Source organism: Atractosteus spatula, chromosome 6, assembly GCF_055471065.1.
Source record: "Atractosteus spatula isolate fAtrSpa1 chromosome 6, fAtrSpa1.hap1, whole genome shotgun sequence".
Lineage (NCBI taxonomy): Eukaryota > Metazoa > Chordata > Actinopteri > Semionotiformes > Lepisosteidae > Atractosteus > Atractosteus spatula.
Genome location: NC_142711.1, coordinates 15,648,741 through 15,672,500, shown reverse-complemented (window position 1 = coordinate 15,672,500; position 23,760 = coordinate 15,648,741). Strand labels below are relative to the sequence as shown.

General features: G+C 50.1%; 2 protein-coding genes across 2 annotated transcripts in view; both read right to left on the bottom strand.

Annotated features, from left to right (window-relative positions):
* The window catches only part of patl1 (PAT1 homolog 1, processing body mRNA decay factor), a 16,041-nt gene extending 10,762 nt beyond the window's left edge, over nt 1–5,279 (bottom strand). The window contains exon 1 of the mRNA XM_088919485.1: nt 5,198–5,279. Within this exon, the coding sequence (XP_088775611.1) occupies nt 5,198–5,212 (15 nt within the window). The 5' untranslated portion in view covers nt 5,213–5,279. The remainder of the gene's footprint in view (nt 1–5,197) is intronic.
* A 2,801-nt stretch (nt 5,280–8,080) lies between these two features.
* Nucleotides 8,081–22,287, bottom strand: LOC148832276 (prostaglandin D2 receptor 2). Its single transcript, XM_088919496.1, has 3 exons — nt 22,260–22,287; nt 10,410–11,654; nt 8,081–8,115 (listed from the first exon to the last, which is right to left on the bottom strand). The coding sequence occupies exon 2, from the start codon at nt 11,639–11,641 to the stop codon at nt 10,445–10,447; it is 1,197 nt and encodes a 398-aa protein (XP_088775622.1). The 5' UTR covers nt 11,642–11,654; nt 22,260–22,287; the 3' UTR covers nt 8,081–8,115; nt 10,410–10,444.
* Nucleotides 22,288–23,760: the final 1,473 nt, after the last annotated feature.

Genomic DNA, 23,760 nt, shown 5'->3' with positions numbered 1-23,760 from the left:
TTGTGCAGCAGAGCTCTCAAATTCACCACTGCAGGCATCACAGACAACAGGAGATGTGCTTGTGGTTTCAGAAACAGAGCAGGATTGAAACCTATATCCATGATCTCATTTGGTGATGATGGAGCTGCTGCCAGGCCTCTCCCGGCGGTGAGAAACGTCTCAACATGGGAGACCGGGAGTAGTAAAGACTCCTGAGCTGGGAAGCAGGCTGGTGAGGAGGGGGTCACTCCTAACAACATAAGACAGCTCACAAACAAGAGGAGGCTATTCGGCTGTCTTAGTAGTTAATTGATTCCAGGATGCCATCCAGCCATTTCTTGAAAGAAACCAGAATATCAGTTTGAACAACATGGCTGGGCACCTTGTTCCACCCTCCCACCACCCTTTGTGTAAAGAAGTGCCTTCTGTTTTCAGTTTTGCAGTAACATCCCTGTAGTTTCCACTTGATTACTCTGGTTTGTGTTTCACTGTTGAATCTAACAAAGACCTTTGTGGTACTGCACTAATTACATCACCCCAATTTGAACATTAACCCTTTATCTGTACCCTCTTTTCTATCTAATAAGCATTTATCAACACTCTAAGAAGCTGGTCAGGCAAGACCTAAGTTTTCTAAATGCAAGCTCTTTCCTAGTATCCGATACCCCTAGAGTGTGATCCTCTCATTTACTGCATCTTGCAGCTGTAACACTTGTGGCTCTTTCCTGTCCTTCTCAGTCGGAGGAGTGTTGTCTGTTGGTGAAGACCTGTGTTCAGTCTGTGATATACAGGGTCACTCTGTGGGGTCGGTGAGCCTGCACTGGACAGACAGATGGCCAGTGTATCTGCTCCAAACAGAAAGATGGCCAGTGTATAGGGAGACGGTCAGTGCATGAATGTGAAACAGGAGTACTGCAGGAGGGGGGAGAGACACCACAGGAACTGGGAACCAGGGGAGAGGAGCAGCAGGGTGGCAGAGATCAGAAATCAGAGAGGCACAAAGGACAGGAAGAGATATAGACTGAGAGGAGGGGGAGGAGAATCAGATAATTTGAGAAACACAGTCGATAGAGTGGATTGTGAAAACCAGCTGGCCACAATGAACTAGCAGAACCCAGCCTGGGCCACAATCTGAAGAGTCATCCGCTATCAATCTACAAGCAGGCGGAAGCAGAGCTTTGCATAACAGTACTGCACAAAAACTGTGCAGCATTTCTGAAAACAAGCACCATAGCCCAGAGCCATGTGTGAGAGAATGTCGCCACAGAGAGATTACCACACATGGGGGAGGAGTGAGACAGGGATAAACACCCTGTAAATGCCCTGCTCAGTTATGTAAAAACACCTAACAATGCATTAACTGCTGTATCCACTTCAGGGTTAGGGGGGAGCCAGTGTCTATCCACAAGGCAAGGTACAACCTGGACTGCAGTCCCTTGCAGAGCAGACACACAGAAACAACACACACACACTTACACCAGGGCCAGTTTTCCCAGGGCTCAACTAACCTACGAGTTACGAGAGGACAGGCTCAGTGCCCACAGCCTGGACACAGACAGACCTGGCCGTCCAGAGAGGACAGGCTCAGTGCCCACAGCCTGGACACAGACAGACCTGGCCGTCCAGAGAGGACAGGCTCAGTGACCACAGCTTGGACACAGACAAAGCTGGCCGTCCAGAGACAGGCTCAGTGACCACAGCCTGGACACAGACAGACCTGGCCGTCCAGAGAGGACAGGCTCAGTGCCCACAGCCTGGACACAGACAGACCTGGCCGTCCAGAGAGGACAGGCTCAGGGACCACAGCCTGGACACAGACAGACCTGGCTGTCCAGAGAGGACAGGCTCAGGGACCACAGCCTGGACACAGACAGACCTGGCTGTCCAGAGAGGACAGGCTCAGTGCCCAAAGCCTGGACACAGACAGACCTGGCCATCCAGAGAGGACAGGCTCAGTGACCACAGCCTGGACACAGACAGACCTGGCCGTCCAGACAGGCTCAGTGACCACAGCCTGGACACAGACAGACCTGGCCGTCCAGAGACAGGCTCAGTGACCACAGCCTGGACACAGACAGACCTGGCCGTCCAGAGAGGACAGGCTCAGTGCCCACAGCCTGGACACAGACAGACCTGGCTGTCCAGAGAGGACAGGCTCAGTAACCACAGCCTGGACACAGACAGACCTGGCCGTCCAGAGAGGACAGGCTCAGTGACCACAGCCTGGACACAGACAGACCAGGCCATCCAGAGACAGGCTCAGTGACCACAGCCTGGACACAGACAGACCTGGCTGTCCAGAGAGGACAGGCTCAGTGACCACAGCCTGGACACAGACAGACCTGGCCGTCCAGAGAGGACAGGCTCAGTGCCCACAGCCTGGACACAGACAAAGCTGGCTGTCCAGAGAGGACAGGCTCAGTGACCACAGCCTGGACACAGACAGACCTGGCTGTCCAGAGAGGACAGGCTCAGTGACCACAGCTTGGACACAGACAAAGCTGGCTGTCCAGAGAGGACAGGCTGTGCTCTTACTCCCAGCAGTCAGAAGCAGAGACAAAGGCTGCACTGTGAGAAATACTCTAGGATTACACAAACATTCTTAAAATAAATCTAATCCCAGAATCCCCACACCTGCCAGAAAAAGAACAGCTCCTGGTCCTACTGGGGGAGGAAACTCAACAGAGCTGCAGCCCAGTATGTGATCCCCTGTCACAGCCTGGGGAAAAGAGAGTTTGTCTCACCATAAGGTTTTATGTTATGTATGCAAATGTCCAATGATGTGCAAATGTAAATGTTCTGGTAATTGTATCTGTTTTTGGGAACACTGTAAATTATTAGCCAATAAAGCTCTTTGAATTTGAATAAAAAGACACTAGAGGACAGGAGACAATAATAGGAACTGAGTGTCCTACACTGACAGGCTAGTGGAAGAAAAGTTCTTTAGCCTTGAGCAGAAACGCATACAATGGGACATGATACAAGGATCAAAGATACTGACAAAGTCAGCTCTCCATGATCATCTGTGGAACACAAACCAAAAGACCCAAATGAAAACAACAGAACTCAATCTTAAAACTGAGGACAGGAGGCACTTCGGTACATAAAGTGTGGTGGGAGTGTGGAACAAGCTGCCCCGCCATGCTGATGAGGCTGATACCCTGGTTTCCTTCTAGAAAAGAACTGGATGAGATCCTCCTCCAGGACACAGACAAGATCCTGGGTTCGATTAACTACTACCGCACTACCTAGAAGGGCAGAGAGACCTCCACTTGCTTCTGACCTTATGTCTTTTGGTCTAAATAAGATTACATTTTGACCAGTAACTTGATTTGATTGATCTTTCACTGACACCAGTGTTCACAGCTCATCCCCACACTAATACACACTGATCTCTCACTGACACCAGTGTTCACAGCTCATCCCCACACCAATACAAACTGATCTCTCACTGACACTAGTGTTCACAGCCCATCCTAGATATACTAGTCTCTAGATACACTAGTGTGTACCTCCACACTAATCTCTCACTGTTACCAATGTTCACAGCCCAACTCCACACTAATACACACTGATCTCTCACTGACACTAGTGTTCACAGCCCATCTCCACACTAATACACACTGATCTATCACTGACACTAGTGTTCACAGCCTGTCCCCACACTAATACACACTGATCTCTCACTGACACTAGTGTTCACAGCCCATCTCCACACTAATACACACTGATCTCTCACTGACACTAGTGTTCACAGCCCATCCTAGATATACTAGTCTCTAGATACACTAGTGTGTAGCTCCACACTAATCTCTCACTGTTACCAATGTTCACAGCCCAACTCCACACTAATACACACTGATCTCTCACTGACACTAGTGTTCACAGCCCATCCTAGATATACTAGTCTCTAGATACACTCAGCTCTAGATACACTAGTGTGTACCTCCACACAAATCTCTCACTGTTACCAATGTTCACAGCTCAACTCCACACTAATACACACTAATCTCTCACTGACACTAGTGTTCACAGCTCAACTCCACACTAATACACACTGATCTCTCACTGACACTAGTGTTCACAGCCCAACTCCACACTAATACACACTGATCTCTCACTGACACTAGTGTTCACAGCCCATCCTAGATATATTAGTCTCTAGATACACTAGTGTGTACCTCCACACTAATCTCTCACTGACACTAGTGTTCACAGCCCATCTCCACACTAATACACACCGATCTCTCACTGACACTAGTGTTCACAGCCCATCCTAGATATACTAGTCTCTAGATACACTAGTGTGTACCTCCACACTAATCTCTCACTGACACTAGTGTTCACAGCCCATCTCCACACTAATACACACTGATCTCTCACTGACACTAGTGTTCACAGCCCATCTCCACACTAATACACACTGATCTCTCACTGACACTAGTGTTCACAGCCCATCTCCACACTAATACACACTGATCTCTCACTAACACTAGTGTTCACAGCCTGTCCCCACACTTATTCAGCAGCTAACTCCCTAACTCAAATCCTGGTGCACAGCTATTGGATCCACTCCAGGTTTTCCCCGCTAGTGGCTCTTGTACAGAAATAAAATCGATCATTTCCATGGGCTTTAAAACCAGTTTCCCCATTTTGGGTGTAATCTGCAGGGATACCCTGGGGCTCAAACTATACGAAATGTACTTGTCTTTGGGCCTCACACTCTTCATGAGAGGTTTATGGTCAGAATCTGCAGCATTTTCCCTCCAAAACGCTTCCCCAGCGATAGACTCGCCGGTAATCACGAGTGGGTCCGAGATAGCTTTTCTCGTCAGATACTTTATAACGGTGGATCCGTCACAAAGACCAGTCGTTTTTTTTAAAAGGAACCCAACATATCGCATTGCTGATTACAAACAGAGACAGTTTCGAAGGTCATATAGCTGAAACAGTGACGGAAAAAACTAAACAGGTAAGCGTAACCCTAGATGCCCAAATGCATCCCAGAGCCGGCAGACGCTCCCTCGGCGGGGAGAATTAAGCAGGAAACGCCGAGGCTTGTAGGCCTCCGCCAGGAGATAGGACACACAGCGGCACACAGACAAAGTAAGAGGACGCCGGAAAGAGCTCCGCAGCCCATGCAGACATACCCACATAATGCCGGACAATCCTACAGGCAGCGGAAGCCTGAAAGGCGATTTTTGGAGAAGCAACGTACCTGAAATCGGAACATGAACCCGCACCGCTCCTGACGCCGCTGCTCACGCCGGGCCGCGCGCACGAACGCACAGCTGCGTCCGGCGCGCTCCTGCTGCCCTGTTGTCGAGCGCGAGCACCAACAGTCGGATTGGGCGAGAAAGCGCGTGCCCGTCGCTCCTTGCCAGATGGCAGTTCTAATGATCTGATAGAAACGTATTATATATGTTATAATACAAGGAGAGATGAAGAACTGGGATATTCAACACACCACTGCCATTCATAAGGCCCCATAATGATCAATTATCAATAATCAGGAACCCAATTTAATTTATAGGGTGTCTTTCATGGTTCAGCACCTCAAGACACTGTACAACTAGACAGGTGAGCACAAATTTAAACAAGTAAACAGTAAGTGAAACAGAACTAAAGCCTAGAGCACAACAGTGAGTTTTAAGGCAGGCTGTGGAAGCTGCTGACAGGGCTGTAACATCTGATATGAGCTGGGAGATCTTTCTTCAGTCTTGTGTCCAGTTTCTTCCAGAGCCTCTCAGTGTGTCTCAGAGTCCACCATGTCTCCTCGTGTCTCCAGTCTTTCCCAGAGCCTCCACTCCCAACATCTACCTGGTCACCAAGTTATTCAGTGGCTTCCCAAATCTCCCAGTGCCTCCAGTCTCTCCCAGTGTCTCCAGTCTCTCCCAGTGCCTCTAGTCTCACCCAGTGTTTCCAGTCTCTCCCAGTGTCTCCCAGAGTCTCCAAGTGTCTCTAGTCTCTCCCAGTGTGTCCCAGAGTCTCCCAGTGTCTGTAGTCTTTCCCAGTGTCTCCAGTCTCTCACAGTGTCTATAGTCTTTCCCAGTCTTTCCAGTCTTTCCCAGAGTCTCCCAGTGTCTCCCAGAGTCTCCCAGTGTCTATAGTCTTTCCCAGTGTCTCCAGTCTCTCCCAGTGTCTATAGTCTTTCCCAGTCTTTCCAGTCTTTCCCAGAGTCTCAAAGTGTCTATAGTCTTTCCCAGTGTCTCCAGTCTCTCCCAGTGTCTATAGTCTTTCCCAGTCTTTCCAGTCTTTCCCAGAGTCTCCCAGTGTCTCCAGTCTCTCCCCATCTCTCCCAGTGTCTCCAGTGACTCCCAGAGTCTCCCAGTGTCTCCAGTCTCTCCCAGAGTCCTGTAGGGTCACAGTCCAGCAGGCCTTTCAGTAGTTGTGTGTTAGACCAGTGGTGAAGACTGTTGTGTGGTTTGACCATGAATTCTGGTATTTCATGAGATCAGTATTAGTTACTGTGACCTATGTCCATGCACTGTGCTTTGAAGTGGTCAGCATTAGGGATCTAGTAGGCAGAGCTAGAGGTCAGGTGGTTTACTTTATTCTTTTACAGATCTGTACATTTTAGCTTAGTGTCTTGTGTCTTGTGTTTTTAGTTCTGTGTATTCAATGCTCACATTTAAGCAATTTCCTTCAACTTTCTTCACAGATTGTACTTGTGGCTTCTGTGCTTTAGGCTTGTGTACCCACACGTTTTGGCTTTTGTATTCAACATTTAATCAATAACAATTTACAGCGCATTAGGAGCAGACATACAGAGTACAGAGGCAGAAGAGAGGAACATTAGAAATGTAAAGAAAACAAGAAAACAAACAGTGTCACGATCAGTTCTTTCCGGGCTCTATGCAGACGACACGATCCAGAATAGTGAAGACACAAGGGGGAAAAATGGTCATGCAGGAAAAGGGTCTGGAGACGGGGGGCGTGTCCATGCAGTGCAGGTGTCCAGGGGAAGTGGATCCAGGCGAACAATCCATGTAGGAAATCAGAAACAAGGGCTGAAGTCCATAGCCAGGCGATCCATCCGGAGGGGGAGGGGACAGGAACCGGGTCGGAACCGGCGAGGGGAACCAGGAACTAGGAACAGAAAGTTAAAAGCATAACGGAGCCAGACGCGGCAAGACCCTGGGCTCTCCTGATGTGGAAATCAATGAGGAACCAGGAGTGAGGTCCGCGTCTGGCTTTTAAGGGGGAGCGGGATTAGGGACCAGGTGCAGACAATGGGGCAGAACAAGGAAGGGCTGGAGCGCCCTTAAGAGGAGGGGTTAGCGATCGTGACAAACAGGCTACAAGCTCAAGGAGGGCACTCAGCCCGTCTAGCCTGCTTGGCAGCAAGTAGTTCATTGATCCAAGTACCTCATCCGGCTGTTTCTTGAAGAAAAACAAAACACAGTTTCATCTTCAGCAACACGGCCGTGCAGCTTGTTCTACACTCCCACCTCTCCTCGAGAAAAAAACAACCTCTCCTGATCTCAGTTTCAAAAGCACTTCCCTGTAGTTTTCATTCGTGTCCTCTGGTTTGTGCCTCAGTGTTGATTCTGAAGACATCCAGTGGATTGTGGAGTCTTTGGGGATTTTGAATACTTGGGTCAGACCAACGTGTAGTCTTCTCTGTTCCATACTGAAGAGACTCAGTTCCTTCAGCCTGTCATTGTGGGACACTTCCTTCAGTCTAAAGAGACTCAGTTCCTTCAGCCTGTCAGTGTGGGACACTCCCTTCACACTAAAGAGACTCAGTTCCTTCAGCCTGTCAGTGTGGGACACTCCCTTCACACTAAAGAGACTCAGTTCCTTCAGCCTGTCAGTGTGGGACACTTCCTTCAATCTAAAGAGATTCCGTTTCTCCAACCTGTCAGAGAGGGAGACTCCTTTGAGTCTGGGCCTGACAGAGATGGACAGGAGATGAGAGAAGAGGAAAGTACCTGGGGGTACAGTTGTGTGTGCTGGTTAATTAAAATGGCCTCATGGCCAGTGTCAGAAAAAAAGCATTTTTCATTTGATCTTTATTTTATTCAACCCCAGACAGCGTCACAATGAAGTGGTGTGCTGTTGTTTACAGAGTGTTTCTGATCCCAGACTGGGAGAAGGGCTTTGATCTCCAGGCTGCAGGCTCCCCTTCCTTTCCTGGGAGAAAGAAGAGAGGAAGGATTGCTCTCAGAACACTAATAAATTTTTACTTGTATAACTTCTATCATATAAAATACAGGAAAGTGCATTCTAGATGATGTTTCTGTCAACACTTCATCATCATCACCAACACCATAATTTCCATCAACATAATCATCATCATCCCCATCACCTCTATCATAATCTCTTTCATCGCCATCATCTTTCCCTTCACCGTAATCCAAAATCTTCTTCCTCATAATCATCGTCATCATCCCCATTATTATAATCTTCATTGTAATCACCCTAACACCCATCATTACCATTGTCATCTTTTCCATAATCATCTACAACATCATACCCATCATCATCATCCCCATAATCATCACCAGTATCATCATTATCTTCATTCCCATAATGACCATGATCACCATCACCATAATCACGATCATCCCCAGCATAATAACCCCCATTACCATCATCATCACCATCATCATCATCACCCCTATCAACGTCATCACCATCATCACCACCATCACCATGAACATTACCATCCCATCATCATTGTCATCATGACCATCATCATTACCATCATCATCATCATGACCTTCGTCACCATCGTCATCATCACTATCATTATAACATCCATCATCACCATCATCATCATCTCCCTTATCAACATCACCACCATCATCATTGTGACCTTCATCACCATCATCACCACCATCATCATTACCATCGCCATCCCATCATCCCCATCATCCTGACCTTCATTCCCATTATCTTCATTATCCTCATCACCACCATCAGCAACATCCTCATCATTTTCATCCTCACTACCATCATCACCACCATCTTCCCCATCATTATCATCATCCCTATCCCTATCATCAGTTAGGGGGATGGAGGCTCTTCAAGAGGGCTTTGTGCTGTTGACTTGTGAAGAAGCACAACTAGATTGGCTTTCTAGCATGTTGGATGTTGAAACATCGAGAAATGGAAAATACAGGCACAGATACCAGCTGCTATCTTCCCAGCAGTCACTGAGAGCACAGTTCCCAGCCTTCCCAGCTTTGTTATTCCCGTAATGTTAAAAATACAGTTTCTGTTTCTTTTGGATGTGGTATATCTCCCTTCTCTCCTTTCAGTAATCCAGATGTACAGGACCTTTTTCCGCCTGTTTGTGTGCCTGTCTGTCAGCATGTCCATCTGTTGGTGTCAGTAAGTATGTCTGTCAGTGTGTCTGTGTGTGTATACAGTACCTCTGTGCCTGTACCTGTCAGTGTGTCTGTACCTGTCTGTCGGTGTGCCTGTACCTGTCACTCAGTGTGCCTGTACCTGTCTGTCAGTGTGCCTGTACCTGTCACTCAGTGTGCCTGTACCTGTCTGTCAGTGTGCCTGTACCTGTCAGTCAGTGTGCCTGTATGTACCTGTCAGTCAGTGTGCCTGTACCTGTCTGTCAGTGTGGCTGTATGTACCTGTCAGTCAGTGTTCCTGTACCTGTCTGTCAGTGTGCCTGTACCTGTCAGTCAGTGTGCCTGTATGTACCTGTCAGTCAGTGTGCCTGTACCTGTCTGTCAGTGTGGCTGTATGTACCTGTCAGTCAGTGTTCCTGTACCTGTCTGTCAGTGTGCCTGTACCTGTCTGTTAGTGTGGCTGTATGTACCTGTCAGTCAGTGTGCCTGTACCTGTCTGTCAGTGTGCCTGTACCTGTCACTCAGTGTGCCTGTACCTGTCACTCAGTGTGCCTGTACCTGTCAGTCAGTGTGCCTGTACCTGTCTGTCAGTGTGCCTGTACCTGTCTGTCAGTGTGCCTGTACCTGTCAGTCAGTGTGCCTGTATGTACCTGTCAGTCAGTGTGCCTGTACCTGTCTGTCAGTGTGGCTGTATGTACCTGTCAGTCAGTGTTCCTGTACCTGTCCGTCAGTGTGCCTGTACCTGTCTGTTAGTGTTCCTGTACCTGTCAGTCAGTGTGCCTGTACCGGTCTGTCAGTGTGCTTGTACCTGTCAGTGTGCCCGTATGTACCTGTCAGTCAGTGTGGCTGTATGTACCTGTCAGTCAGTGTGCCTGTACCTGTCACTCAGTGTGGCTGTACCTGTCACTCAGTGTGCCTGTACCTGTCACTCAGTGTGCCTGTACCGGTCTGTCAGTGTGCTTGTACCTGTCAGTGTGCTTGTACCTGTCAGTGTGCCTGTATGTACCTGTCAGTCAGTGTGCCTGTACCGGTCTGTCAGTGTGCTTGTACCTGTCAGTGTGCCTGTATGTACCTGTCAGTCAGTGTGCCTGTACCGGTCTGTCAGTGTGCTTGTACCTGTCAGTGTGCCTGTATGTACCTGTCTCCTCTCTCTACGGTGGGCTGGTGGGACAGGAGACCTGGCTGCTGCTCCCACTGCAGTGCGTGAAGCTGTACGCGCAGATGGACACCTGGGAGGACAGGACCAGCGAGGCGGGGGGCCGGAGGGGGGCGTGGGGAGTGTTCCTCCTCTGGCCTCGGCTCGACCTCTCTCCCCCCCCGGAGCCCCCCCACGGGCCTCCCTCCTCGTCCTCCACCAGCAGCCCCTCCAGGACGGCAGCCAGCGACTGCCGGATGCGGTGGCAGAAGTCGGGGCAGCTGAAGACGTAGAGGACGGGGTTCAGCACGCAGTTGAGGAAGGAGAAGGTGGTGGCCACGGGCAGCCCGATCTCCACCTTGGGCCGCAGCGCCGGGTAGCGGTGGGCCATCACCTCCAGCAGGCACATGGCGTGGTAGGGGGCCCAGCAGCAGAGGAAGACCACGATGACGGCCACCACCAGCTTGAAGAAGCGCGCGGACGAGCGGGCGGGGCCCTTGCGGCGCACGCGCTGGCGCAGCCGGACGCTCACCAGGGCATAGCTGCCGCCGATGACGCAGAACGGGATCAGGAACGCCAGCAGGAACTTGGACAGGGTGGTGGCGTCCTGGCGCAGCCGGCAGGTCTGCTCCAGCGCCCCCGGCGCCGCGTGCAGGGCGAAGTTGTGGTAGCACAGCCGGCGCCCGTCCTGCCGCGGGATCACGGAGCGGAAGACAGAGTACGGCACGCTGTTGAGCACCGCCGCGGCCCACACCGCCGCGCACACCTTCCAGGCGGCGGATACGGACCGGTGGTTCTGGCACCACACGGGCCGCAGCACCAGCAGGCAGCGGTCCAGGCTGATGGAGGCCAGCAGGAAGCCGCTGACGAACATGTTGACGAAGAAGATGGTGGACTGGACCTGGCACAGGCGCTGGCCCAGGTCCCAGCTGTGCGCGGACGCCAGGTAGTGGGTGAACAGCGGCAGGGTGAGGGTGGCCAGGAAGTCGGACAGGGCCAGGTTCAGCACCCACACGGCGATCACGGTGCGCCGGATCCGGAAGCCCACCACCCACAGGATGAGGGCGTTCTCCAGGATGCCCACGGCGGACACCAGCCCATGCACCGCCACCACCGGCAGGTTGACCCGCGTGTCGTTGTTGCGGGAGTGGTTCAGCATGTCCCGGATCAGGGGGCAGAACTCCGACAGGTTGAAGGAGGACAGCTGAGACATGGCAGCAGGAGAGCTGAGGAGAGACAGACAGGGAGAGGGAGAGAAAGCGGTTAATACAGCTCAGAGAGAGAAGGGTTAATACAGCACAGACAGAGAGGTTAATACAGCACAGACAGAGGGGTTAATACAGCTCAGAGAGAGAGGGGTTAATACAGCTCAGAGACAGAGAGGTTAATACAGCACAGACAGAGGGGTTAATACAGCTCAGAGAGAGAGGGGTTAATACAGCTCAGAGACAGAGAGGTTAATACAGCTCAGAGAGAGAGAGGGGTTAATACAGCACAGACAGAGGGGTTAATACAGCTCAGAGAGAGAGGGGTTAATACAGCTCAGAGAGAGAGGTTAATACAGCTCAGAGAGAGAGGGGTTAATACAGCACAGAGAGAGAGGGGTTAATACAGCACAGACAGAGGGGTTAATACAGCACAGACAGAGGGGTTAATACAGCTCAGAGACAGAGAGGTTAATACATCTCAGAGAGAGAGGGGTTAATACAGCACAGACAGAGGGGTCAATACAGCGCAGACAGAGGGGTTAATACAGCACAGACAGAGAGGTTAATACACCACAGAGAATGTGGTCATTTCACAGAGAGAGAACTAAATGATCTGAAAATCCGGAAATAATAAAGATTTTAAATCACACATTTGGAAAATTACCCTTGACATCACAATTAAAAAGAATATAATACTAAGAAACACTCAAAATCGAAAGTGTTTTGGGTTGGTAGAGATTGCATAAACATCAGACAAGCACTGTAAAAACCTTCAAATAAAAAACACAGCCACCTACACAACACAGATCTGAGCCTCAGATAAAGCTAGATGGAAAAAAATAATCTAAACACACCCTTGAAAATAAAGAACCACAGGCAGCTCTCAGGAATCAAAGAATCAATTAGTCTAATCGGCTTCTGGGAAAGGTGGAAATAAATCAAAACCCTAAGAACTGGCCATCCAAAATGGATCATTCTGGAAACCCCATTTTAAAAGCCTCGACCAAAAGATCCCAGATACAGTAGCATTAGAACAAAGCCACATACAGCATGTGAAAAACTAAAAATAACTGGAATTGGCTGTAAACGCCGACGAAAACCCCTGAGACTCCCCCGTCCCAGAGCAGGAGCTACTGGACAAACTCCAGGCCCTCAGACCATGAAAGGTCTGTGGCCAAGATGAAGTCAACAACGAGATGCTGAGATACAGCAGCTCAGAGCTGCAGCCAGCCCTGCTGAAACTTCAGCCTCATGCTGAGGGCTGGGTGTTTCCCTGAGAGAGTCAAGAGCACACACAAGGCCCTCCATCCATGTGTGTGTGGAGACAGACTGAGGTGGGGAAGGTTTTCTGCAGTATCACGAATTCTCAGACACTGGCCTTCCCTACTGAGCACCAAGTCAGATCGGCTTCCTACCAAATCACCGCACATCTAACCACATTTACACCCTACACACACTTATGGACAAACATATCCATCAAAAGGCAACGGAAGACTATTTGCCTGCTTTATTGATTTCAATAAAAGCATTTGACTCAATTTTGGCACGAAGGACTGTTTTACAGACTTCTTCAAAGTGGCGTAGGAGATAAAGTCTGTGATGTAATTGACTCAATGTACTTGGAGAACAAGTGTGCAATGAAAATTGGAAACAAAAGGACAGAATTCTTTCTTCAAGTCATGGTTGAGACAGGGCTGCAGCCTGAGACCAGCACTGTTCAATATCTTTAATACTGAGCTTGCAACGGGGAAGCAGAATTCACTAAGCATTGGACTGCTTACACACTAACAGGAAACCTGGACTGGGTTTAGACTGTCATGAGACAGGTTAGTTAGTGGTGTATATGCTGAGGTCTCTAAGTCATAATCCCACCCAAAAGGAGGGAACAGTCAGAGCTCCTGGCCTACACTGATCAATATCTCTATCAATGAGCTAACAGAGCTGTGGGAACAGTCAGAGCTCCTGGCCCAGCACTGATCAATATCTCTATCAATGAGCTAACAGAGCTGTGGGAACAGTCAGAGCTCCTGATCAACACTGATCAATATCTCTATCAATGAGCTAACAGAGGTGTAGGAACAGTCTGAGCTCCTGACCAACACTGATCAATATCTCTATCAATGAGCTAACAGAGCTGTGGGAACAGTCAGAGCTCCTGGCCCAGCACTGATCAATATCTCTATCAATGAGCTAACAGAGCTGTGGGAACAGTCAGAGCTCCTGATCAACACTGATCAATATCTCTATCAATGAGCTAACAGAGCTGTGGGAACAGTCAGAGCTCCTGACCAACACTGATCAATATCTCTATCAATGAGCTAACAGAGCTGTGGGAACAGTCAGAGCCCCTGGCCCAGCACTGATCAATATCTCTATCAATGAGCTAACAGAGCTGTGGGAACAGTCAGAGCTCCTGATCAACACTGATCAATATCTCTATCAATGAGCTAACAGAGCTGTGGGAACAGTCAGAGCTCCTGATCAACACTGATCAATATCTCTATCAATGAGCTAACAGAGGTGTAGGAACAGTCTGAACTCCTGACCAACACTGATCAATATCTCTATCAATGAGCTAACAGAGCTGTGGGAACAGTCAGAGCTCCTGATCAACACTGATCAATATCTCTATCAATGAGCTAACAGAGCTGTGGGAACAGTCAGAGCTCCTGATCAACACTGATCAATATCTCTATCAATGAGCTAACAGAGCTGTGGGAACAGTCAGAGCTCCTGACCAACACTGATCAATATCTCTATCAATGAGCTAACTGAGCTGTGGGAACAGTCAGAGCTCCTGATCAACACTGATCAATATCTCTATCAATGAGCTAACAGAGCTGTGGGAACAGTCAGAGCTCCTGACCAACACTGATCAATATCTCTATCAATGAGCTAACAGAGCTGTGGGAACAGTCAGAGCTCCTGATCAACACTGATCAATATCTCTATCAATGAGCTAACTGAGCTGTGGGAACAGTCAGAGCTCCTGACCAACACTGATCAATATCTCTATCAATGAGCTAACTGAGCTGTGGGAACAGTCAGAGCTCCTGATCAGCACTGATCAATATCTCTATCAATGAGCTAACAGAGCTGTGGGAACAGTCAGAGCTCCTCAAGTTCAAGTTCAAGTTCAAGTTTATTGTCATTATACTCATATACAGGTATATGGTATAACGAAATGCTATTTAGCTAGCTCTCAGACAATACGTAGTACAAAAAAACAACAACAATACAATTGTATAATAAAAGAAAGACAGAGACAACAGGCAGTGTGCAAAAAACAACAACAGGCGATGTGCAAAAACAACAACAACAGGCAATGTGCAAAACAGCAAAAAGGTAACAGGTTATGTGCAAAAACATGCATCAGCAGAATGAAATAAAGGGATAGAAATTATGGGGAGTGAGCTTTTTGACATGTAAGGTAGAGGTAGATTTCAATGTGTGAGTCTTTGGTAAGAAAGAAGGCACTGTGAGGTTCAGATCATAGGTGAGAGGTGGAGTGAGAGTGAGAGAGGCTGGGAGTTTCACAGTTTGATAGTGCGGGGGTAAAAACTGTCTCTGAGTCTGGTAGTCTGGGCCCGAATGCTCCGGTACCGTTTTCCAGATGGTAGAGGGTCAATCAGTCTGTAGCTGGGGTGTGTGGGGTCTTTGATGATGCTTAGAGCTTTCCTCAAGCAATGTCTGTCATAAATGTCCTGGATAGATGGGAGGGCAGCCCCAGTGATGGACTGGGCAGTTCTCACCACCCGCTGTAGGGCTTTGCGGTCAGCAGCACTGCAGTTGCCATACCACACTGTGATGCAGCCTGTCAGTGTGCTTTCTGTAGTGCATCTGTAAAAGTTAGTGAGGATCTGGGGACATATCTTAGCCTTCTTCAACCGTCTGAGGAAGTACAGGCGCTGTTGCGCTTTCTTGATCAGACAGGTGGTGTTGAGAGACCATCTGAGGTCCTCGGTGATATGGACGCCGAGGAATTTAAAGTTACTGACCCTTTCCACTTCAGTCCCGTTGATGTGGACAGGGGCATGTCCGGTTTGCAGTTTCCTGAAATCAACGATCAGCTCCTTGGTTTTGCTGATCAATAATGTTCAATATCTCTGTTAATGAGCCAGCCAGGGGGGTAATAGAGTTCATACAGAGAGATGGATTAATGCAGTACAGAGTGGAGGGAGTGAGAGGGGCTGACAGATCACAGGGAGAGGGTACTGTACAGTATCCTGTACGGTATCTGCCGTATTGTTTGTTTAATACAACAGTTCCTGGATCTCTGTTAACTATCCATCTCGGTCTGCTGCTCCCTGTTATTGTGTACCCGTTGGATGTGTGAGGTATTTCCATATGGAAATCTGCTGTGTGGTATCACTGCTCTGATCACTCCCAGTGCTGAGCAGGTCTGTGTGGTTAGAAGTGGAAACAATTGACTACTGTGTGCCTGCTCGCGCAAAGAAAGAAACAGCTCCAGTCTTTCCATCTCCTCTCTCTCTCTGCATGACTCTCTTTACTGAGTCTCATTTACTACTGAGGGCTTATATTTCATCTGTCTCTCTGTCTCCCTTCCTGTTGTGTGTGTTTATTACTCTGTTGTCTCCTCTCTCCCACTGTGTCTCCTGTCCTGTTGTGCATGTTTATTACTGAGTGTCCAGTGTCTGTATTAACCCCTCTCTCTCAGTGCAGTGTTCATGTACTGGAGTGTCCAGTCAGTGTGTCTGGACTGTATTAACCCCTCTCTCTCAGTGCAGTGTTAATGTACTGGAGTGTCCAGTCAGTGTGTCTGTACTGTATTAACCCCTCTCTCTCAGTGCAGTGTTAATGTACTGGAGTGTCCAGTCAGTGTGTCTGTACTGTATTAACCCCTCTCTCTCAGTGCAGTGTTCATGTACTGGAGTGTCCAGTCAGTGTGTCTGTACTGTATTAACCCCTCTCTCTCAGCGCAGTGTTAATGTACTGGAGTGTCCAGTCAGTGTGTCTGTACTGTATTAACCCCTCTCTCTCAGCGCAGTGTTAATGTACTGGAGTGTCCAGTCAGTGTGTCTGTACTGTATTAACCCCTCTCTCTCAGCGCAGTGTTAATGTACTGGAGTGTCCAGTCAGTGTGTCTGTACTGTATTAACCCCTCTCTCTCAGCGCAGTGTTCATGTACTGGAGTGTCCAGTCAGTGTGTCTGTACTGTATTAACCCCTCTCTCTCAGCGCAGTGTTCATGTACTGGAGTGTCCAGTCAGTGTGTCTGTACTGTATTAACCCCTCTCTCTCAGTGCAGTGTTCATGTACTGGAGTGTCCAGTCAGTGTGTCTGTACTGTATTAACCCCTCTCTCTCAGTGCAGTGTTCATGTACTGTACTGCAGTATCAACCTCAAGTCTCTCTCTTTCTCTCTCTTGTCCTGGTTCAGACAACTTGGGGTGGATTAACGAACAGGCTGGCATAAACTGTAGCCTAGGAGCCCAGATTGATCAGGGGCCCCTGATTGGCCAGAATTGTTTTGTTTTATTTTTGTAACAGACCTGTGGGCCCCCATTGGTCCATAAAAACGTTGAATGATTTGTGAATCGACGATCGGTTAGATGCAATGGGTTGGCCGTTCAAATTTATTTTGGTGGATTTTATGTCACTGTTGTGTCGCTCTGTGGGTCCTCTCTGGTGCAGGTTTACAGTGGCTAGCCTCAAAATGTGTGATGGAAAACGTCACAGCAGGTTCAGGTTCGCAGGCTTGTACCCTCACCACATGGGCTCGAAGCCAGGTCTCCAGCGTTGCCCACAGGGGCCTTGCCGGCTGAGCTAGGGAAGACTCTCACTAACCCGGCTGGCCAACATGCCTGTTATGCGCAGGAGAGTACAGGGCGGTGCCGTCTCGCACTCGCGCAACCCGTGTCAGCCGTGTTACTTACAATATGGTAGTGGGGCGCAAAACCGAAAAACCACAGCGGTTAGAAGAGCAGCGTGACTTAAAAAGACCCCCAGATTAACTGGTTATTTCAAGTCTGCTGGATCGTCGTCCAGTCAGCCTGAGCCAGACCCCGAACCCGCGTTTACGGCTGACGTTGCAGCCACCGCTACAACGGCCGCGGTCGACAGGTTAGCTGCGGCTAGCTCTAGCCTGGGCTGGGCGCAGACCGCATCACCGCCGCTCACGACGACGAGCCAGCGCGCAGACCGGCTGGGAACCTGATTTATTGGCTGCACTTACATCACTTTACAGGCTATGGTACTGTGTGTGCGTGTTCCCTGCGTGTGCCGCGTCATATTCCGTTTGAATCGGCGGTAGCAGGCTCTTACTCCGAATGCGTCACTGAATTATTACAGTATTTTCTCTCGCCTTTTTTCTGCTAATTGGGATGGGTGGGGCCTCTGATCACCTTAATCCACCCCTGCAGACAACAGATCTCAGTCTCAGTTGCAGAGAGTAACAGCTAACCTTGCTTTTGCCTTTTTGGGTTTTTACTGATTTTACTCGTCTTATCAGATCCTGAACCTTCTGCATTGTGCCTGACCACAACTGCATTGTTGCTGGTGCAGCAACAGTCTGATCGGAGGAGCAGTTACTGTTGTCTCGGAGCTCAGATAAGAAGAGGCAGGTCTGCTGCACTGGAGATAGATCCCTATCTGCGACCCCGATAGCGCACAGATGCTGACTTCCTGTTGTGTAACTCGGTTATAACCATTTCCTGCTCCCATCTCTCTGACCCGCCAGGTCTCCTCCTCCTGGAGTCCCGCAGGTACCTCTGTCTTCCAGACTCGAGCGACTGTTTGCCCCGCAGCCTGACCGTCAGACCCCCCATGGTCAGCCCTGGGATGGGGGGAGACGTTCCCAGGAAATCAGGATGCGGGCTGAACACGAGAACGTCCAACCTGTTAGAACCGAGAGGAGGCTGTTCAGCCCCCCTGGACCATTAGCTGATCTCAGGATCTCATCCAGCTGTTTCCTGAAAGAAGCTTCAACAATAAGGCTGGGCAGCTTGTTTCAGACTCCCACCACCCTCTGTGTAAAGAAGTGTCTCCTGACCTGAAAGCAGTATCTCATCCAACTGTTTCTTGAAGGAAGCCTGGGCATCGTCTGGGCAGCTTCTTCCAGATTTCCCTTCCAAGGACCAGTAGTTGGCACTCTGTCCCCTGGAGCACAATTTCACTGTGCGGCCTGAGGTGCCATCCTACAGATCTGACATTAAACTGAGGTCCTGACTACTTGGGCATTAAAGACACTAGGGATGTGTGTTAACCTCAGAGTCCTGACTAAACTACACTCTGTAATCCCACAATCCCCCTGGTTCCTGTCTGCTGCCCTGATCTGTGTGCAGTGGGGCTGCTGTGTGTCACTTCACTGGGTGAAGTCCAGTACTCCAGATCACCCCCAATCCCCCTGGTGCAGTAGTTCCTCTCTGCTGCCCTGATCTGTGTGCAGTGGGGATGCATATCAGTAGGGGGTGAAGGATGCAGGATCTCCTTCTTTTGTGAAGACCACTGGGGTCCCTCAGGATTGACAGTGTTGTTCTTTGAGAGGTGATGCACAGTTTTTAAGTGGAAACCTCAGATATTAAAGGGGTTCGTCTGACCTCGTGTTTAAGGTTTGAGGCGCAGCCCCAACCGGTTACTGACCGGCCTTGTATCCAGACCTTCGGCCACAGCACGCAGTTAACGAGCTGCAGGCTCACTCATTCAGAAAGATGCTCATACCCCCCATGACTTCCTGTGCGAGAGAGAGCGTGTGCGCGCTTCTGTCTCTTCGATTTCTCGGAAATGTGAACTGCTGTAGCGATGGTCCGATCTTGTCACTGCTGTTTTGCAGACGCAGTGAGCGGTGTCTCTGCAGGCTCAGAGACAGCCTCAGGGTGCCCCGCCGTGTCAGTGGCTCTGAGGGGGAAGACTCGCTCGCCCACAGACATACACACTGATACTGAGCTCGCTAGCGACAAACCGGAGCAGCCTCACAGTGGTCCGGAACGCATGCGTCTCACTCGCGGCCCGCAATCCGTTTTAATCCGGCCCTTGCAAGACTTTTCCCCTCTCCAGCAAGAACTCCAATTCCCGAGAGCCCCTGGCTCCAATCGCATCACACAACAACTGGGTATTAATGTCCCCCCCCAGGAGAAAAACTAATTTGATTGGCTACGTTTACACAGATCTCACCGTGAATCTAGTAGCAGAACAACCGCCATTATCTTGCGCGTAACTGTGGTGATGGCTGGCGAGAAGAGAAGAAAAGGAGGCAGAGAGGGTGGGAAAGGTGGGAGAGAGAAAACCTGTTCGTTGAACACAGGGGAAACTCGTTGTGTCTAAAATGCCAGGAGACTGTGGCCGTTGTGAAAGGGTTTAACATGAGGCGCCATTACCAGACAAAGCACTGAGAAAAACACGAGGGCATACGTACTGTGGAAAGGGAAAGAAAAACGAGTTAAAAAGGGAACTTGATTATCAGCAGAGTCTGTTTTACAAAGGCCAAATCCCAGACTGAAGCATCAAGTTTTATCATGGCTGAAGAAATGGCTAAATCTGGGAGACCATTCTGTGAGGGCCGGTCTCTAAAGCAGTGCCTGGGGAAAGTCAGTGAAGCCGTGTGTCCAGAGACAGGGTCTGCTCTTGCGAACATCACTCTCACTAGAAGTACGATGGCTACTCCAGTGGGCGGGATTGCTAACGACCTACAAGGGCAGCTTGCAGAGAAAGCGGCCGAATGTATCGCATATTCACGTTGCATTTCCGGATTTTATGCCCGGATTAGACTTTTCTTGCATCAAAGAAAAGAGCTCAGGTTTCTGGCTTGGCAAAGCAACAGCAGGCTAACAGGTAATAGGTTTATTCCAGGCTGAAATGAGAAGAAAGAAAACACAACGTTTCGGCCGTGGAGCCTTCTTCAGGTGTGTTTCCACGGCCGAAACGTTGTGTTTTCTGTCTTCTCTTTTCAGCCTGGAATAAACCTATTACTTGTTCCTTTGCTGCCTACGCACGCTGACACAGCTCCCCACCTGAACTACTACAGTCGGCTAGCAGTTTGTGATGTAGACCTATCCTTATTTGTGTTTGTTTGTTTGTTTGTTTGTTTTTATTCATTTCAATTAATGTATTTATTTCAACTCTTTTTGTGCAATATAGTTACATTGCCAAAAATTACCTAAAATGTTTGATCTAATTTTTATCTTGAATACATTTTCTTTTATGAAAAATGCTCAACTATATTCTTCAATAGAGGAATACTGAAGCAATACTTTGTTTGTATAGGCTACATTCACTTGCATATGTGGAAAAATGTCTAACAGAACTGTAATCAGTATTTATCTCTGCATGTGTGGTCCGCAACACGATTAAATGTTTTTAGTTTGGCCTCCCTTAAAACTGAGTTTGACGTCCATGATCTAGAACATAAGACAGACCACAAACAAGGGGAGGTTCATTTGGTAATTAGGAGTTAATTGACTCCAGGATCCCATACAGATATTTATGCAAAGAATTGTTCCACACTTCCACCAACCTTTGTGTAAAGATGTACTTCCTCTTCTCAGTTTCCTATACACTTCTGTGATGTTTACAAATCCTATGGCCATCTTTGTTCCAGACTGAAGAGACTCAGTTCCTTCAGCCTGTCAGTGTGGGACACTCCCTTCGGACTAAAGAGACTCAGTTCCTTCAGCCTGTCAGTGTGGGACACTCCCTTCGGACTAAAGAGACTCAGTTCATTCAGCCTGTCAGTGTGGGACTCTCCCTTCGGACTAAAGACACTCAGTTCCTTCAGTCTGTTAGTGTAGTTCAGAAACGTACACAGTAGTCTAAGTGAGACCTTACTAGTTTATTACAAAATTTGAACACAACATCCTTTGATTTCAGTTCTGTGTTGGTATCCTGACTATGCGTCTCAGTCTTTTCCTGACTCCAGCCTGTTCTGGCTCAGCGCTTGCCCTGCTGTGTCTACACTTGGTCTGGAATGGTGTCCCAGTTCTCCCTGCGGCCGAGCGTACGCGGTGCGCTGGGGCCCTGGCCACGCCTGCGCTGAGATGAGCCCTGCACACTGCCACGCGCACTGAGGGCTGAGAGTGGGCCTGCGGCACACTTCATTACAGCCCATTCGAGCTTGTTCCACTGCACCCATCCCCTCTCAGGGCACGCAGAGCCCATCCTGGCTGGGCTTGGCTCTACCGTGCCCAAACCCGGGGCACAGCAGCAATGGAGAGAGTCCAACTGGAGTCACCGGCTCGTCTGAGGGAAGACACCTCAGGAGACCCCCCCCCCCACACAGGAGGCGACATGCAGGCTCCACAGAGAAGGACCCCAGCCTCCGCCCTGACCTGACAGAGCACGGGGGGGGGGGGTATCTGACAGCTCGAGTGGGCGCTGGCACACACGGCTCTCGCTCTGCCGAGGATCCGAGGCTGAGGTTAATGTGTCGGTGCTAAATGAGATAATTCCACCGCCAGGTACCCGTCGCAGGGCGCGGCAGTCATTATCCGCTCCACCCCGCTCCTCGCCCCGTGTCGCCCCGCCGGGGACTGAACAGCAACCCGAGGCGCCGCGCGACCTGTCGACCTCCCAGTTCCCTCGAGGAGCCCGCGGTTCGCCCGTTCCGCCCCGTGACCGGACCGCCCCGGGCTGACCGGGGTCCACAGACACGCGCCGGCGGCACTTCTTACCCGAGTCCGTGGGCAGGAGAGAATCGAGAAAGACCCGTCAACCGGTTCCTCGCGGCGTGGAAGTCGAGCTCGTGTAAGAATAATAATAATAATAATAATAATAATAATAATAATAACTGAAGGTTGTCGTCTCTCTCGCAGTCTCGCCTCACTGTCCTGCGCTCCGGAGCTGATGTAGAGTCGCTCTCTGCAGAACGAGAGAGAGACCGCGAGGGAGGGTTACTGGCAGCTCGTGACGCTAATTCACGCCTCGCGGAATCTCACCCGTGAGAAACGAGGTGTGTTTTCAGTCCTGGGCCCCGATAACGCGCTGAAAGTGCGCATCGGAAGTTCACTGCCTCACCGTGATGTTTTACGCCTTATCGGCCCAGAGTCACCACATCGCACCGGAGCACGCTAGTTTTCCACCGCGGGCTGTAGTTTACAGGTCTGATAAACCTCGCCTGCTGCCAGATTTGACCACGGTTCGTCACGATGTCTGGGTTTGCAGGTGTTTTTTTGGTTTTTTACCGTCACCGTTCGGCTGAAGCGTGCGAGGTGGCTCTCCGTGGAGTCTACATGTTCCGTCTGTATCTGTGCGGGTTTTCCTCCTGGTGCCCCAGTTTCCTCCTACATTCCCTCGGATGACTGCTGGGGGGTTGTTATCGGGGTCTCTGTCCCCGCGACCGGCGCTGTGTCCTCGCGGCGGAGCCGTTCCCGCGTGCGCGCGAGCAAGGGGCACCGTGGGTTTATAAAGCGCACAGACCCCCCCTGACGCGCCCGTGCCGAGTGGCGCGCCCCCGCTGTCATGAGACTGAGCCAGGGGTCCCCAGCCCCGACTGCCCCCCCAACCGCTCGGTACTGTCGGCGAGAGCACGCCGGGACATTGTGGACCGGGACAGTGGGGAGGGACAGTGGGAGAGGGACAGTGGGGAGGGAGGAGGGAGAGAGTGGACTGATGCCCTGGACCGCGGGAGCAGGAGCTGGACACAGCTGGGGTGGGAACACCGGGAATCTCCGACCCAGCGTGTTGATGTCACCACAGGTGGCCAGAGAAGCCCTTTGAATCCACAGACAGTCGGAGAGTGGGAGAGCAGTGTAAATCCTGGAGCGGATCAGACCGCTGTGCAGTGGGAGTGTGTCTGAGAGCAGTGTAAATCCTGGAGCGGATCAGACCGCTGTGCAGTGGGAGTGTGTCTGAGAGCAGTGTAAAGCCTGGAGCGGATCAGACCGCTGTGTAGTTGGAGTGTGTCTGAGAGCAGTGTAAGACCTGGAGCGGATCAAACTGCTGTGCAGTGGGATCATGTTTGAGAGTGAACTGTCTGTCCCACAGGCAGCAGAGGCATTCCTAACCCCTGCCAGAAGCCGTACAGTGTACACAGTGTGGTCCGAACCAGGGAAAGCTCAGCTTGTCCCTTCTGCTCTGGACACTCCCAGAGCGAGGGGGACTCCTGCCAGCCCACACAGGACACTGCAGTAACCACAGGGCTGCAGCAGTGCTGCTGGCGCCCCCTACTGAAAC